The sequence below is a fragment of the Cyrtonyx montezumae genome, unplaced genomic scaffold, assembly GCF_038088225.1.
Source record: "Cyrtonyx montezumae isolate F1298 unplaced genomic scaffold, pur_monq_1.0 scaffold_18, whole genome shotgun sequence".
Classification (NCBI taxonomy): domain Eukaryota; kingdom Metazoa; phylum Chordata; class Aves; order Galliformes; family Odontophoridae; genus Cyrtonyx; species Cyrtonyx montezumae.
Window position 1 is genome coordinate 15,097,374 of NW_027071914.1, and position 18,029 is coordinate 15,115,402.

The 18,029-nt window shown below is 37.8% G+C and overlaps 1 protein-coding gene across 2 annotated transcripts in view; it reads right to left on the reverse strand.

Annotated features, from left to right (window-relative positions):
- Window positions 1-2,245: 2,245 nt before the first annotated feature.
- Window positions 2,246-18,029, reverse strand: part of DDX46 (DEAD-box helicase 46) — a 120,499-nt gene continuing 104,715 nt past the window's right edge. For both annotated transcript variants that reach the window (XM_065734862.1, XM_065734861.1), the window contains 20 exons: window positions 17,785-17,902; window positions 16,971-17,136; window positions 16,524-16,675; window positions 16,113-16,226; window positions 15,500-15,665; window positions 15,113-15,233; window positions 14,622-14,797; window positions 14,246-14,367; window positions 13,357-13,435; window positions 11,478-11,560; window positions 10,752-10,916; window positions 10,230-10,392; window positions 9,191-9,384; window positions 8,496-8,633; window positions 7,912-8,061; window positions 7,082-7,279; window positions 6,490-6,708; window positions 5,636-5,780; window positions 4,956-5,029; window positions 2,246-4,227 (listed from right to left, as the gene is read on the reverse strand). In XM_065734862.1, coding sequence (XP_065590934.1) covers window positions 4,180-4,227; window positions 4,956-5,029; window positions 5,636-5,780; window positions 6,490-6,708; window positions 7,082-7,279; window positions 7,912-8,061; window positions 8,496-8,633; window positions 9,191-9,384; window positions 10,230-10,392; window positions 10,752-10,916; window positions 11,478-11,560; window positions 13,357-13,435; window positions 14,246-14,367; window positions 14,622-14,797; window positions 15,113-15,233; window positions 15,500-15,665; window positions 16,113-16,226; window positions 16,524-16,675; window positions 16,971-17,136; window positions 17,785-17,902 — 2,791 coding nt within the window. In that variant the 3' untranslated portion in view covers window positions 2,246-4,179. The remainder of the gene's footprint in view (window positions 4,228-4,955; window positions 5,030-5,635; window positions 5,781-6,489; window positions 6,709-7,081; window positions 7,280-7,911; window positions 8,062-8,495; window positions 8,634-9,190; window positions 9,385-10,229; window positions 10,393-10,751; window positions 10,917-11,477; window positions 11,561-13,356; window positions 13,436-14,245; window positions 14,368-14,621; window positions 14,798-15,112; window positions 15,234-15,499; window positions 15,666-16,112; window positions 16,227-16,523; window positions 16,676-16,970; window positions 17,137-17,784; window positions 17,903-18,029) is intronic.

The following is an 18,029-nucleotide window of genomic DNA, read 5'->3' on the forward strand; positions in this document are numbered from 1 at the left end:
GAGGCGGCCTCGGGGGCGCCCGGAGGCGCCGCCGCCATTTTCTCCGTGAGAGGGCAGGGTATTGCTCTTGGTGAGGGGATTAGGCAGTCACACTGCACGTCGCCAGCCCTCAGACACCGTGCACATCCTCCAGCCCCGCGATACTCCACTCTTACACAGTGCAGAAGGCGATGGCCGCTCTGCGCTCTGCCCTGGGCAAACCAATTCCAACTGAGTCACCTCCAGAGCCCACAGTGCTCTAATATTAATCTGCTAGCAGTGCGGTCCGGTTTCCTCATCTGCACGCCGCTAATTAGAACAGCAAGCAAAAGACAAACGTGTCTTTTGTCTTCTCCTCCTCTGGGTCTCTCTGACCGATCCACATTTTCAAGTTGAGCACAAGTTGCTCCTGTTGCCAGCACAGGCTGACAGGAGCTCAGCGCTGTCCTCAGCTCCACGGAATGCTGAGCAAGCTGTGAGAACTTAGCGTTGCCCATGGCAGTTACAGCCCTCAACAAGTTACTGGAGCTAAAAATTCATTTGTTTGCTAACATACACGGGCAGAGGAAATGTATATTTTAGTTTTAAGGATTTTCCTGAAGTGTTACGTTTCCCTTGCTAAGCAGTTAGTTTCAGAGCAATTGCTCAGAGCTATCTGTTCTGAGAAACGTTTTTGTGACAATGAACATCGTACTTAGAATGGTCCAAGTATAAAATAATTTAATAATCATACATTCACCCCAGAGTAGGTTATTAATAATTGTTTAGCTCACCACAACTACTAATTTCTGAGAATTAATTTACCTCTGCCCATGCTGATTAGCTGAACAATTTTCTCTCTCTGTTTGGATAAAGAAAACTATTTAAATCTGTTTCAGATGAGAAGTCTCAAGAGCAGCAATGTTTGGGTGGCGATCACTCAGCAATAGTCATTTATTTAAAAAACAATTGTTTCCACTGTTGCTAAAGATATTAAAACAAATCTTCCTGTACACCATCGTATAAACATAGTACAAAATGTACATTTTGGGACAAACAGGAGTCCAGCTGGGCACCTTTTATCTTTACATTTTTAGGTTGCTCTCCGCCTCCACTCCCCCCATGCTGCCACGGTTAGCTGGGAGCCAGAATTTCTTCTGCAAACGCCCAGGCTCTAAGAATACAAACTTGTTTAAGCTGAGACCATATTTGGAAGTGATCTGGGTCAAGAAAAATAATCAAAAGGAAAGTGCATTCCTCGGGCATCACGTGAGGTCAGCGTGCGCGCACACACGTCCTGCTCCTGTTCCCCTTCCTGAAGGGACCGTGCACGACGCTCACGAGTAACTCACTGCAATTACACTTGTGGCAAGGGCTGGTTTTACACCAGCACTGACATGCTGAGCTCCTCCATTCATCCCCAGTCTACTTGCAGGGCATTCAGGCCAACTCAGAAAATGCTTCAGTAAACTGTACAGCAACACAGCGCTGAGAGTGTGTGCCCACGACAGGTAATTAAAAATGAATTCTGGCGACCTCCACAGGCTCCATTCTTACAAATAAACATATTTGTGTCTTTAACCACGGCAGTAGTTCTGAAATAACAGCAGTTTCTCATGAATGTAAGCAAAAACTTGTCCATGACCCAGAACCAAATATTTCTTTACTTACCCGCCCAAAATACCACTCCCTGTTTACTCAAGCACTGCAAGCACTAGGGTGACTTAGAAAGCTGGGAACATTTCACCTTGGGTAGGTAACTAAACACATAAGCAGAGCTTGTTCTAACAAACAAATACCAGTACAGCACTCCTGTGCTCTTCCAGCAGCTGGGGACAGGAATCCGCCCAGCTCAGGTTCCCTGGAGAGCAGTGAAACAGAGATGTTTACAAAGCTCGGGTCTACATCCCTGTACACATATGGAAATAACTAAGTGCACCCTTTTTCCATACTTAATTCTCAATTCTCCCAGTTTTTATTCTCACCTCCGCTATTATTGTTTTTTTTTACCTTGAATGCTTGGTAATTTGAGAGCTTCCTTCTTCTGGCTTATATGCATTTGGTTCCTGTTTCCACGTTTTCAGACACCTTTCCTGCAACTTTCCTCCCAGCAGCAGCACCAATAACCGAGTCTGATCAGCATCTCACTGCATTCCCAGCAGAAAATAACAACTGATAGTTACTACACGTATTTTCCTACTCCAAACAGTGTAAGACTAACTCAGGGGGAATGGAGAAGTAAGGTAAGTGCATAGAATAGTTATTCAAAAAGACTGTTTCTGAGAAATATACATGGAAATTATTTTTTATTTTTGCTGGAATTTAAAAAACATAGGAATATTGACATTGCATTTAAAAACCCCAGGAAGTTTAAGGATTAGACACTGAAATCCAACAGAGCAACGCTGGAGATCACAAGAATGGTTCCATCATGCCTCTCTGTTTGTTTGTTTTTAGGAGATACCTGTATATATACGAACATTTTCAAACAAGATTTTTAAAGAAATGTCCAACTGCCCAAACTTGAAAGTGCTCTTCATTAAACACATCAAAATCTGTTACTCTTCTTGGGGGACAGCGTCAGAAAGTGAAACAGTTCCACAAAGAAGTTGTATTCATCAACACCCAAATTATAACAGAAAGAAACCCAATGTGTTTAAAGGGAACCATCATTTTTTTTAGCTTGGGATTTCTGTTGTTAATTTTGAAATGCATTATTGTGTGCTTCTCTTTGTTCTTTACTGGATTAACACTGACAAGGATTGCATTACGGGTGTTTTTATAGTGAATGTATGCTGGGAATATGATCATAGCTTCCCTTTCCTGCTCTGAAAGATACGGATGTGAAAATAAGACAATTGTAAGCAAACAGAAATGGCCATTTAAATTACCTGAAAATTGGAAACCGAAGTTGTACAGCTATACAGCCATGATGCAGATGGTACGATTTGTCTTCAGAGTCAAAGCAGTATATACACAGCTACTTTAAAATGACACATTTCTTCTCAATGTGTCAGGTAAGAAAAGCTTTCTACAAAAGTCCTTTTGAAAGTCATCATCTCAAAAGTCTTGCAGCTGCTAGAACAAGGCGGGTCAACTGGGGCTGTTCATGCTGCAGATAAGTAGAGTCAGGAAAGCTAAACGATTGGACTAAGGAGTCCCATCACAAATACTAATGATTATGTGAATGGGACCTCAAAAACAAAGAAAGGTCTTGCCTGTCCCAGCAATGTGATAGCTTACTGACTGCAATGACAGTCAACATCTGTGGATCCCATTCATAAATATAGTTACCAATTTTGACTTAAAGCCATGTCTTAACAGTAATAAAGACAACAACCCCGAGTACAATCACATTAAATGTATATATAAGAACACTGTAAAAAATGTGACAGTCATATATTCATTACAAAAGAGGCTTCTCTCTTTTTTCTCTCTGAGCATTCCTTTTTAAATGAATCAGGCTTTCATTCTTATGTCAGAGAATGAGAAAAAAAATCAAATCCTAAAATTATGATTAGAAAAAAAAACCCATGGAAACTATTTTCATACTACAAAACATTTCACTTTACAAAAAAAAAAAAAAAAAAGAAGAAGAAGAAAGAAAAAAAAGAGCACTAAAGAGTTCTTCTGTTACCTGGATCACAAAGACAAAATGGGAGACAAACAGGATGAGAAGATTTTAAAACTAGAGCTCTGGATAAAATTCTCTCTGACATTAGAGGGACATTTGTACAGGGAATTTATGTGTGGAACCAGTCAGAGAGATGCTATGGATCAATCAGGAGAAAATCCTGCCTTTATTTTGGTGTTTTATCATGATTCCAGTATAAACTGATACGGTGTGAATCCTCCCACAGAATGAAGCAGGTGCACTCTAACAATTTCCAACACAAATCCCAACACTGTTCCATTCACTTAACAGTATACTCTGTCATGAAAATTAAAATCATTTTATTTTATATTCTTTATGGTGTAAAGTATATAAACTGCACTTTTAAATTAAGTCATGCTTTGCCAAACCTGGTCTGCTTTAGGACTGCTAACCTTAGTGGAAAGAATTCAGATGTCTCAGCAAGGATCAATTTTCTGTTAAAAAATGTCCGCGAAACAAAATTAAAAAAAAATTATCTTAATTTACAATAAGCAATGTAAACAGCAAAAACAACAGAAGCCACAAAGTCTCACACACCAGCCACCAGCACAGATTGCTCCAAGTACTCATAGAACTTTGTATCTTCCTTTGTTGGTTGGTTGGTATGAATTTTGCTGCAAGTAAAGGAGAGAATAAATCACAGTTAAAAGCAAAAATGGAGAAATCAATTGCAATAAAAGCTCACTCACAGCAAACCCAGGTTACTTGTAAATAAGCAGCCCATTAGCCATCTCCTGCCTCTGGAAAACATCTGTATGCAGATGTCAACGATTTTAAGAAAAAAGTCAATCTATAAAGGCTCCCCCAAAAGGAAAATACCAAAGGCACTAATGTAACACAGTCACACTCGGGTTATTTCAGAGGAAGCCATTGTTTCCTCAGCCACAGAACTCATGCAACTATTTGTCAAGACAGTATCTTACTGGAGAAAAAAAAGATGAACACAGCTGATTATCAGCTGGGTATGCTGTAATGCTAAGGCAAGCAAATCTCTCAGGACACAGAAAGGATTAAATAGGGGAAGAATTCTCCTCCCCACTGCTTGATGGTGCCGAAATTAGGAAAATAATTAGGAGTTGAATATATAAGGAGTGTTTAGTCAAATAGCTCTGTTAAGACATTAACTCCATCTGGTGGCTGGATAGCAGCCATATGTCCATAGCAGATAGAACAAAGTAATGTATTTTCTGGGCTGGTCATTGATTATTTCTTTTAAACACCAACAGGTTCCAGTCCCTGCTATTAATATAAATGTATGCCGGAGTACCAACATTTGTAGAGATCAATTTGATAAAGCATAAGTGGAAGCACTTTTTCTCTGCATCCTGAACATTTCACTCACCAATCTAATAAGCTCCTCTTTTATAAGTCGTGTGATTTCTGCCTTTGCTTTCTGTACAGCCAGTTCATTGGCACCTGAAGACAAAGAAATAAACAATGTTGGCTCTTTTCACAAACACTGTAAAGCCAAATATCCTCAACTATTTGTTGAGAAACACATTGGTATTGTATAGACTGCCACAGCTACTGGCAGTCTGTTTTAAGGAAAATACTTCAACAGACCGTTGTAAATTACAATATTCATAAAGAAATGCAGTATTTCTTTAAGAAAGATTCTACTCCACCACCACTAAGTTTGCAAAGTTTCTGTTGTAGTAGCTGATGTAATTTCTTATTCTTTCAACAGTCAAAACCCATAAATTCAATTTTTCTCGTTATTTCAGATGGGCACAAACAACATCTTTGTGCTTACTTCTCCCACAAACTGATCCCATAAATGTTTGCTACTGTCTTAGCAGGTCAGCCTTCTCAGGAGTAGCATCTCTGTGCTCCCCATGGATCATCTGACAAAGGGTACTGAGACAAACGAATGTTTTCTTAGTTGGCAGATGAATGTAATTACTAACGACAGCAAGTCTGTAACTGAGCACCCAAACACTTTGACTATTATAGAGTTTCCATGACTAATAACAAAACTAGAATAGAATATTTACTTGAAATATTTAAAGAAAGAACGCTTACTCTCTATAGCCAAATAAATCTTTCGCTCTCCTTCCTTGGGTTCTTTGCCTGGAGGGAAATAAGTTCCTCTGATTGTAATAGCAGCTTCAGAGTATTCACTGATTCTCTGTAGTGCTTCTTTGGAGGTAACTTTCCATCTGGCAGTCTGCAAGGGAAAGGATACTGGAGAATCAACAAGCAGCAAAGGACCATCACTACAGTATTTCAAAGCTTAGTTGACCTTTTAGACAAACAACAAGAACATCACACTGTGAGAACTGATCACAGCACTCAAAAACAACTGGCAAACATTTCAACCAACATTTTATTGGATTATATTTAAGCAGTTATTTTCATGCCAGCAAAATGAGGCTATGGTAGGAACAGAAGAGAATGGATGCACAGTACTACAGAAGCAAGGCCCCCTAAAAACCTTCCATTTAACTACAAGTTCAAAACCTGTAATTTTTGTTTTACAATTTTCTGGTACAGCACTGAAGTATTTCATTTGATACTTTTTGCAGGAAGAACAGACCTCAAGGGCAAATATTCTGTGTACTTCCATTTAACGAAAAGGAGCAGTGCTGGAGTCACAGATAGTGGTATGGCCTTTCAAATATAATGCTATAATGTGTCACAGGTTTGGATATGAGATAAGTCAGCAGCAGAGGGTAAAAACATTTTTGTACATTAAGGAACGCTTGTTTTGTGGATATTCTCTGTAATACATCCACAGCATTCACTGTCTATAAGCTGAAAAGTAACCAGAGATGTAGTGATTTCAACCAGAATAAGAAATAGAAACAAAACGTTATTGGAATAACCACTGTCCAAGCTCTATTTGTTAAATGGTCATTAGCAAAATGTTTACTTGCCTGTGGGAAGTCGTTGATCTCTAATTCTTCTTCATATCTCTTAAAGGATTCGTTTTGTCCTCCATCCTGTTTCTCTTCCTCCTGCTTCTCTATAGGTACGTAATTCAGCTTAGCATTGATTTTTTCTGCCAATTGCTCTGCAATGGTCTTAGCAGACACTGTAGGAGCTTGAATTGTGCCTCCTCTAAGGATAGCATTCGTAGCCTGCTGCATCACGTCCTGTAAAAACCAATCAAAAAAGAAACAGGTCTGTGTTGAAAACAATGTAGTCAAAAGGAGTTCTACACAAGCCAACATGGATTTAATTAAAGCTTCCTCCATTTTATAAATGCCCACAAAACAAATACATCCTCAGAACGTTCCTGAGTACAGAAGATCTTAATTGTTCTTTGTACCTTCAGCTTACAATACCTTTGGACATTCTAGTCCACATTAACCTAAGTCAAACTGTGCTTTAGGTGCCTCAGCAGATACTCTGCAACTCTGCTAAAGCTGACAAAACCAAATTCATTTATCATTACTGATAAAATTACACAATTTGCTATTAAAAAAAAACAACACAAAAGAGCTTTTGTGTTTGTAAAGAGCTTACCTTAAAATGGAAGGGGACAAACACTTGTGCCTCTGCTCCGAGATTCTTCTGGGCATTGATTCTCAGTGCCAATCTTTTAGCAATTTCCAGCTTTTCTGCATTACCAGCTGACGGCGTAGGAGCGTTGGATGATCCTGGTGTTCCCATGTCCTTCACTCTTTTCTTTGAATTGAACATGCTTTCAATTTGTTCGTCAATCTGAACAAAAGAAAAATTATTAAAGCACTGCACTGACCATGAAAAATCATCTTAAAGCAGAAAACACTAAGGACCATTTAGTTCACATGGTGTACATGTAAATCTTGCATAAATGACAGAAGCACGCTCAGAACTACAGAACAAACTGAACAGATCTACTAACCAGGAAGAAGTCTGAACATAGCATTTAGTTGCAAGTCCACAAAAAGGATCCAATATTTGGAAAGAGATCTAGTAAGGCTTTATAAACAGAAAAAGGCTACTGTGGATTTCTTTAAGACACTACAAGTAAAAAAAGCATTTGTAATTGAGGGCAATTGTTCCATTTCATCTACATAAGACTAATATCAGAAGGAAAATAAACTCTGTGACATTTACATCACTATATATTTTATGTACAAAAGACCAGTTGGTCAGGAACAGATTTTCAAGATCTTAACAGGAGAGCTATGCACCTTTTCTATCTAAGAATACATATGCATCTACCCATGGAATTTAATTCATTAAATCAGCAGTACAGGACTTGTAATAACAAAAACGCATGCACTCTGCAACATGCTCTGTAACCTACTGGGAAAAACAAAAAAAAACAAAAACCACACATTGGAAATCCTTAGAAATCAGGCACTCACATCAACAGCTGTATCTTCATCATCTGAATCTTGCAAGCCAAGAGCTGCTTTCTGTAGCTTCTTTCTTTCATTAGCCAAGGCCTGTTCTGTTTCATCGAATTTAAAGCCTTTGCCAGAGAATCCGCTGCTTTTTTTAATCAGCTTTCCCTCCTAAAATAAAAACAGTATGTTTTTATGTGTAAACGTTAGTTTTAAAATCTATTTCCGAAAGAAATAAGGTAACTATGGAAATAATAAAACTTATTTATTTAAAGAAGCAAACCCTAGCATGCTTAGAAAGCTCTTCAAATTTTAAATACTGTATTTTACAATAAAGTACAAGAAAAACAGCTGTGAGAATCCAGCAGACAGAAGCTATACACTATGACATTTTAAATGCTTTTCAGATGCCAAAGAAAAACAAAAGAAAAAAACAAAACAAAACCAAGCAGCAACAACAACAAAACCCCTTGAAACCTCAGCACACACGTGTGCTCTCAGTGCACTCAGTGATGTCTCACAACTGCATACAGTGTACAACTGGAGCCACACGAATACGCAGTAAACGCAGAGCAAAGCACACTCTGGAGTGAAGGATTACTCACAGCCTTCTGCTGTTCTTTGAAGTCAGCCCAGAGCTTCTCCAAATCAGCAGGAATTGGATTCCCAGATAATTCCAAAGCCTTAATGATATCACCAGCATACCGTGCCTGATCCTCGGTAATGAATGTATATGCAAATCCCTAGTCAAAATTAATTTAAAAGATGGTAAAGAACAATCTCTATGGAAACTTTATCTCTAACTTCACTGCCATGCCCTTGCACTGATGCTGTGGTTCTCGTCAATAAAAGTAACTGTGATATTCAGACTTCTTTTTTTTACTGGGATTGTAGAATGAATAATGTGATTTCCCAGGAAGTTAATACAGAGGTAATCAACCACAGATGGTGGAAATTGAACTCTTCCCTTTCAATCTTATCATGTTTGTAAGCTCAGAAAAGAAGACCTTAGAAACTTAGTGGGGCACACTTCCAGTGGTGAAAAACACCAAAGTTTAGGCCACAAATTTAGAAAGGCATCCATATGGCAGAAGAAAATACAAATTCCAACCTCCACAGCGCTAAAAGTCAGAATGCATTTTATGTATCTCTTCTCAAAAACCTTGAAGGCGTTCTAAAAGAAAACTTTCTTCACATCAATAACAAAACACTCCCTCTGCAGCTGCCCCTTGAGAACACCTTTATCAAGCAGTAAGGAAGGCCATTTTGTCAGTATTAACAGGCAAGTGATGACACTGACCTTATTACCAGCTCGGCCAGTTCGGCCTGCTCGGTGCACATAATCTTCATAATGGTTGGGACAGCTGTAATTGACCACTAGCATCAACTGCTTCACGTCCAAGCCCCTTGCTGCTACAGATGTGGCCACCAGAAGTTTGCAAGTTCCATTCTTGAAATCATTAATTATACTGTCCCTGTCATACTGATCAATGCCTGCAAGAAACCACACACGTTATGAGGCTCAGCCTTTATTCATTTTTATTAACTATTTCTGATTCTGACTCACAAGAATTTGTACATCACTCAAAATACTCTCCAACTTCCAGCAACCCAAACTCTATGGAAATGACATCTGTACACACTGAACACTCACAGGCAATAGGAATTCTCCAGAATAATATACCTCTTAGTCTATACTCTACAATAATGAAACCTTTAGTATTTTCACAACAAAATCCTAAATGTTTTGAAATGAGAAATTTATACTTTACTTCCTATTTCAACTCAGATCTCATCTGGAGGCTTTGTCTGTTCACTAAAGCAATGGAACACTCAATAAAAAATGAGCATGTTTTTTCCACTGCTGCATTACACAAACAGTGATTTTGTACTTATTGGTGTCTGTACCTTCAAGAGCACTATATATAAATACTCTGTGATGGACAATATAACTACAGAGATTTCCCCTTCTAATTGCTAAATTATTTCCATTATAATACTTCTTGATGGCAGAAAAGTGAGGCTATTATTGTGGGTTTTCAAACAAATGTCACATAATACTCCCTCAGCTGGTGTTCAGTGATCTTCAGTGATCCCTAAGAGGTGTTAACAGTTCACAACCCCATTGTACTGAGACACGATTTAGTATGTGATGACATCTCACAGGGAACAACAGAAAACCATCATTTCAAAATTAAGAACAAATATTTTTCCCCGATTATAAAGCAAAAGCTCCTTTAATTTGGTACTACCCAGGAACTGGGCAAGATGCTTTTCTTCCTAAGTATGAACATACTAGGTTGGTGATCTTGATGTGAGACCCTAAAATTGCAGATTACCTCCATGAAGAGACAGGCAGGGATAAGAAGCTCTCATTAAATCTTTCAGCAACCCATCAGCATGTTCCTGTTTATCCACAAATATGATAACTGATCCTTTCTCCTGATAGTGTCCCAGCAGCTCTAGTAGCTTTAAGAACTTATTCTCCTCTTCTATCACAATCTGGAAAAAAAAAAAAAGGATAAAGAAAAAAAGAAGAAAGTGAAAAGAATACGAATTACCACCATCAGTCATTAAACACAATCAGGATGAAAGGCATAAAAATAAAAATAAAAAAATCAGGAACAGGAGATTGCTTTTCCACGCTGCTTCCAATGCCAGTGACAGAACTACTGCTCGCCTTAGTGGTGTAGAAACAAGTTAAAAAAGAGCGATCACGCTGCATTTGCAAATTAAGTTGTGCTGCTTTTTGAGTCCGTGTGTAACAAACTCACTGAGCATGTACAAATAAAGCCTTTTCTAAACTGCTGAAAACCTGAAAGCAAAGCAGAAGATAAGCAAGGTAGACGTGTGGTACTTACAACATGCTGCTCCACATCAGAACAAACAACACTTCTGCCTCCAACCTGCACTTCTATAGGTTTACTTAGGATTCTCCGTGCTAACGCCTCCATAGCTCTGGGAAAAGTAGCAGAGAACATGACAGTCTGACGGTCAGGCCTGACGTTGTCTACAATGCGCATGACCTGGTTTAAGAGAACGTTTCCTGTTAGCACCCAAGTACTGCAGCTGAAATACATACACATACAGAGCTGTCTCAGTTAAAGTTAGGTAATACATGGATTACACCGAATACAAAATATTTCCTTACAGATCTCCTCTTGGGACCTAGGTGAGAGCACTGCAAGGGAGTGGAGTAACAGGAAGTTGAGTGGTAACGTGCTACCCCCCTCCCTCCAGCAGACCAAAGGAAAACCTAAGACACAGCAAAAACTCTATAGCTCAGGATACAAAGGAATGTTTTTAGTTTTGGAGAATAGTGAAGGAACCTGAAAGAGCCCTGGCTGCCCAAAGCTGCCAACAACTGTCTAACAAACGCACCTATATATAGACCAGAAAGAAATGATGTCCTAATTAAGAAATTATCAAACTAAAAAGGGAGGGTAATACAAAAATGAAAACATTAAATTGTCATCCATATACATGCTGTAATTGGTAATCTAATAATTGCATAGCATGGGATACTTCAAAACCCTTTAAGTGAAATGTAGCAGTTCGTGGCCATTTTCAGGCACGTCAAACATTACCTGAGGCTCAAAACCCATGTCAAACATTCTGTCTGCTTCATCAAGGACAACGTACGTGACTCTGCGGAGATTTGTCACCCGACCTGAGAAAGGAGAGGAAAAAGCACATGGGAAACAAAATCAAATGGAAATTTAGTTTCCCTCAGGAATTTATAAATATATATATATTTAAATGTTATGTATATTCTCACTATCTTCCAAGAAATGCATTAATTACTTTTAAAAAAAATTCACTAAAAGTGAATTTTAATGTTCTCGTTTTAATCTCAAACATTCTGGGAAACATGTAAAGTATGCACTAGGCCCTTTATTTTGTCAAACTCTTCTCTTGCATACCATCATAGGGCCAGAAGAACCTGTAAAATTCAGAAAACTGCCCTCGCCAAAACACATCATAAAACTAAGACTGAGATGAAGCAAGGAGCCACATCAGCCATAATCTGACAGCGCCACCTAGAAAAAAACATATTAGAGATTACAGCGCATGTGTGGAAGGCAAAGTCCAGTGCTAACTGCTGCAGCCTCAGAAAAGCTCTTTTCATACACATTATCTGTAACGCTTCCTTGGAGCTCGAAATAACTATTTGAGGATAATCAGTACTTCTAGTTAACTGCTAATAATAGGCATAAAACAGAGCAAGCAGTCTTTTCCAAATTAATATATATAAAGATTAAAACCTACCCAGTATCACTACCAGATTTAAAAACAAGAACCACCCCAAACTCTGGGACAGCTGGAAACAAAATAAGCAAGTTGTACATCTGTGAGCATTTGGAAGTGAGGATGAACAGGATAATTAACACCCTTCCCAAACAACTACCTAAGAGGTTCCCTTTCATCAAAAGGATTTAACTGAAGGATTTAAGAGTCATATTCTCAGTGTGGACATATTTACTTCTGAACAAGTGGCACTGTCGAGTGCTCTCAAAATGAAATATATTTTTCATATTGTCTACGACCAAGACTCAGGCTTCTGCCTATCAACTACAGCAGAATTTGGTCCTTTCAGCTTCAGCAAATTGTAGCTGAAGCTTCCAATTAATTTGTGGGGGTGATCTGGCGCTGCATTTTTTCAAAGGAATTCACACTTAAGTAACAAAACAAATATTTATTAAAATCTACATATCTATTTAACACTCTAACACTTTCATCCCCAAATAATAACTTCGTAAATTTACTTGGGAACAGCATTAATGTACCTACCTTTGACGATTTAAGTCTTGGAAGCCCAGTTCTATATCTCTTGAAGGTACTTTTTCCACAGAAGTTAAATAATGTCAACAGTTTAGTAGAGGTTTTGATGTGGAATAATTTAATCATAAAACTTTATCTAGCAAGCATGCAATGGTTACACTAGGACAAAACCTCTTAAAGCTGCAGTGTCTCAGTTTAAATCAACTTGAATACTTGATGCAAGGTCAGTTCTTTCACAGTTATGTAGGGAGGGCTCTTTTGTCTGGTGGTTTGGTTGTGTCCTTTTTTCCAACACATAAAAGCAGTCAGACACTCTTCAAGTAAAAGTAACTGCTGAGCTACACTACCAGCAGTGTCAGACCAATGGGCAGACACAGTAACTGTCAGATAACCTCTTCTCAAAACAGCATGAAGGTAAATTTGGAACACAATGTTTTACGTTTAACACACATTCTCAGAAACTCTTCAAGAATGCTACACTTCCTGTCCTCCCCCAGAAAAGTCAAGCCAATATATGACTACACCTATTATTAGTGCTGTACACTGTCAGCAGCTAGATAGTGCAGCCTGAAGAGATATAAGAGAATTCCATAAAACCATTATCAAAATACATCATCTTTTGAATTCGTTAGAATTACACAACAAATAGAAAAAATTCTCCGTAGGAAAAGGTTTTCTACTCACCATTGTTAGCTGCTAACATGTCAATCATACGTCCAGGTGTGCAAACAATAATTTCAGCACCTCTTTTGAGTTCAGCTATCTGATTTTAAAAGACAGTAAACTCAATTTAACAAACTATTTGTGTTGGTTTTTTAAAAAATACGTATGATTTCACAAAAAAGCTACATAAATTTTTAATTACTTTCATATAATTAAAGTAAATTGCTTATTTAAAAGATTTTACTTGGCAGTTCCCTTAAATCTTTGAATTTCTTTAAAGGTTTAAACCTGGCAAACCTAGTTACCTTCACGTGAGGAAGTTACAGTGGGGATAAGACTTTCACTACTCTGCAAAGCCTGTATGAAATACTGTGTTCATACAAGTACAAATGATGAATTCACATTTTTAAAAGCCATGTTCCAATACACACAGGCACCAAAAGATCACATTTTCAGAAATGTGGAGTAGAAAAATACTCTGGAAATTAAACTCCAAATTACTCCGACACTGCAATATTTGATAATGCAACAAACCAAAGCCAGCATTTCTGGCTCTTGTTTGACACAACTTCTGAGGGGAATACTCATGGGAATACAGCTTCTCACTCATTTTCTAACTACCACATCTCAAAAATAGTTCAATTACTGTTGTGCTCAACACATATATAAAAAGAAACAGCCTTAAATTTTAAAGACCGTGCTTAAGAATTTCCAAAAATCCCAGTATGTTTAAGTTATGTGCAAACATTTAAGCTTTTACATTACTGCTGTTCATACAGAGGAAGTTCAGAATCAATGTTGCAAACATACCAGATTCTATGGAAAAGAATTAACCATATTCACTTCAAAAGTAACATTATCCAATACAGTCCAAGAGTTATTTGACAAGTAAGGTATGTCTTTTGCACACCTGTTCACTTATTCCTGTTCCTCCATAAACACAGACAACTCGAAGTCCAAGGGTCTTAGAGAATTTCTTGCACTCCTTGGTAATCTGCAAGGCCAGCTCTCGAGTAGGTGTCATAATGACAGCTGAAATGCAGAGCATTTTCATCACACGTTGTAATATAAGAAATACTGTTACTTAAGCAATAAAAAATAAGCTTTTGTAATGAAGTTCAAAGCGTTTGTGTGAAGCATATGCAGCTTATTCCCAACTTACTAACATGCAGTATTTTAAAGATGTCATGTCAAGAAAGAGAACTATGAAGGATGAAAACCTTCTGAAGTGTATGACTGTGTTTTTGTTAACTTAAATAGCAATGCTGAAAATAAAAGCTTTGTACCTATGGGACCTTCTCCTTCTTCTAAAGCTCTCTGATCCATAATGTGTCTGAACATGGGCAACAGAAATGCGATAGTTTTTCCACTTCCTGTTTTAGCAATTCCAATCAAGTCACGACCATTCATGATTGCTGGGATAGCTTGGCTTTGAATGGGTGTGGGTTTCTCATAGCCGTGTCTTAAAGAGAGGGGAAAAATCATTAAAAAAAGATTATAAGAACAAAATATGATTGGACAGACACATACCACAGTCATGCTAGAAGAAGTGTGCATATTCGTATTTACATCTACGTATCCGTGTCATTCTAAAAACAACTTAAACATGAGCAGTAACATGATACAAGTGGCAGGACTGCAAAACATACTGATCCAATACACATACCATCTACAGACATGAACATGTTGCTTTATGCGATGTTTTTCTCACAGATATATGTACGATAGAACACAAAACAAAATCAAGCATAGCATGGCTTGTAAATTACTTGCTTACTTTTTAAGAGCAGTCAGAATCTTCATGGAAATACCACACTGTACCCAGGTCTTTATTGGCTTGGGGCAGCCTTTTCCCTTGACTGTTATTCCCTCCATCTCCAGTCGATACACGTTCACCTCTGAAACAGAGTGTGCATTAGAACAGAATCAAACCTGACATGTATTTGCTACCCTGAAGTGGTATATGAGGTTATTGCTAATAGGGATCTGATTCATTTTCATTCTGTTGCTCAAAAAGAATTCCTTCTCCCATCCAAATTCTCTTCAAAGTTACTCCGAAGTCTTCAACATTTTTTTGCTCCTTTCTTCAAGGACACTCCACACCGAAACAGAATTTGCTGTTTTCCTGCACATCAAAATGTGTTCTGCCCATGCTTGCACTTACCTTCTTGTGTCATTTTAGCTAGTTCAGGAACTTCAACATAGAAGTTTTTCCTAAAGGGTTCATATTCGATTTTTCCATGATCCACTGGTTCTAGCAGCTTCCTCTGCTTGGTCTGATAGCCAGTTAGGGCAGTCTGAAGGTCAACCTCCTCTTCTTCTGAGGAGTACTGTATAGATTATAACGAGTGTGTAAATTACTATGAGTGACACTCTGAGATGCTGATTTTTGTTTATACAGAAACTTGACTCAGAAGCAAGAGCTATTCCTTAGCCCATTAAAACCCCTCAGTTTCACTACTCACAGGTGAAATTAACACACGCTGCATGCGACATACACCAACCCCATCATAGTAAGAACTATTACAAAGTGGTGCACTCCTTCAGTTCTCATCTGTATAACACCACCTCTGAACAATCAAGTTGTGTAGAGGAAAAAAAAATAGTAGAAGTAACAAAAAACTGTGCAAGTTCAATATTCTTCTGATCGTGGCTCTTTGAATTAAGTAGGCCTATCTCACAGCAGATGAACAAAGTCCCAGGACAATCCTCATTCTCATGCCTCTATAAGAAGCACAGTGGCTTTTCATAGTAGAAATTTAAGACATCTCAGTTACCTCCATTGCATCTTGGTCATTCTCCATGAGCTCCCCTTTCTTCTTTTCTGTCTCTACCACTGCCTTTTTGGTTGTCACCACGGTTACTACTTTGGTAACAGTTGGTCCAGACTTCTGCAAAAAACAAAAGTTAATAGAAATTTTTGCATTATCACATAAAAGAAAATATATGCTGTATAAAATATACAGAACATCTGTACTTCTAAATGCATTACACTATTTTCATATGCTTCTTGCTATTAAATTTTATGAGGACAATGCTAGCAGCTTATGAAAAACATCAGAAAATTCAAGATAAGGCAAACAACCACGGAACAGATCTAAACTATTTCTTGCTTTTCTTTTTCCAAATCCATTTCCACATGGAAACACAAAGCCACTTTCAATCGACAAAAAGTTAAGTAATTTTACCTTTTCACTCCCACCTCCACCCTTCACACTTCTCATATTGAACTTCTTGACCTCTTCTTTTACTTCTTCCATATAAGCATCCAATGGATCTAACTCTTCATCTTCAACCTCACTGCCTTCTTTCTCTCCTTCTGCAGTTTCCTCATCATCATCTAATATGATCAAGAAAGATGGGAATAAAACAGAGAGGAAAAAGAGTTTATATGTGTTAAATTGTTAGCCTGCCCAAATAATTACAGTTCATTTTTATTACTGTATCATTTTTCTTCATAAAAAATCTCTCCAGTTAACCACAATAGTACCTTAAAATGTTTGAAACCATGACAAGATTTAGACTTTGCTATTTTATAGTTCACATTTTGAAAAGACATTACATGCTTTAAAGATAATAAAAAATATTATTAGGAACAAAGGTGTTTTAAATGTTACATATAAAAGTGAAATTACCATCATCATCTTCCAAACTCCATTTTTTCCCCTGTTTCATCTCCTCAATTTCTTTCTTCAGTTCTCCAATGTTTTCCATAGCCTTCTTGCGTTGTTCTTCCCTCCACTTCTCCACTCTTTCTTTCCGTTTTCTCATTTCTTCTTCAAGTTTGTTCTGATCAAAATTCTATGACAAGAAACAACCCAACAGTGAAAATTATTGGCCACTGGTACTTGTCTATACTCAGTCAAAATACCTTTCAAAACAAATGTAACTGAGCATGAAGATGATCAAATGGCAAACACAGACTTATCACTACAAGAGTAAGCAAAAAACACTAAAAGCAGCTATAATGCTTTAAAGTATGAAATTCAGCCATTTTATTTTTCACAATATCAGCACGTATACAGTTCTTAAAATAATAATGAATTAAAAAATTCCTTTATGAATAAAACTTTCCCCTTTTTTACTATAACAGGATATTGTATATCAGTGAGTTTCAACTCATTTTAGCCACAGACCTATAAAAGACTGAAGACCTATCTTGTTGCTCTCTACTTCCACAAGTCCTTCAGGAACAAAAATAAATGACTGATCTATGCCTAGGGAGCCCCAGCTGACAGCACATTAGAAACAGAACATTTCTAATGGCAAGAACTAAAAGCACACTGTGACAGGAGTCTGTACTCCAGAAGAGGGTGGTACTCTTTCACTCTGCAGAGATTCTGGCCAATCCTCTGAACAGTTTTTCTTTTGTTAATGCAGTAACCTGTGGCTGTCTTAACTCCTGGTTTACACATTTAAAAGATGAAAAATTATCCTAAAAGCTCCTACCTCTGTGGCCACAGTAGATGCACTAGCATCTTTGTCCTTCTCCTCTTCTTTGTCATCTTTCTCTTTTTTCTTTTCTTTGGAAACTTCCACACCTTCTGTCCTTTCTTTAGATCTTGATCTGAAAAGTAACAGCAAAGATTTCTTAAATCATTTGTTTTTTGTTTTTTTTTTCAGGGGAGGGAATAAATGTGTTGGATAGAAACAAAACTACGAACACCATAAACAGGGCTATGTTTTCAACTACC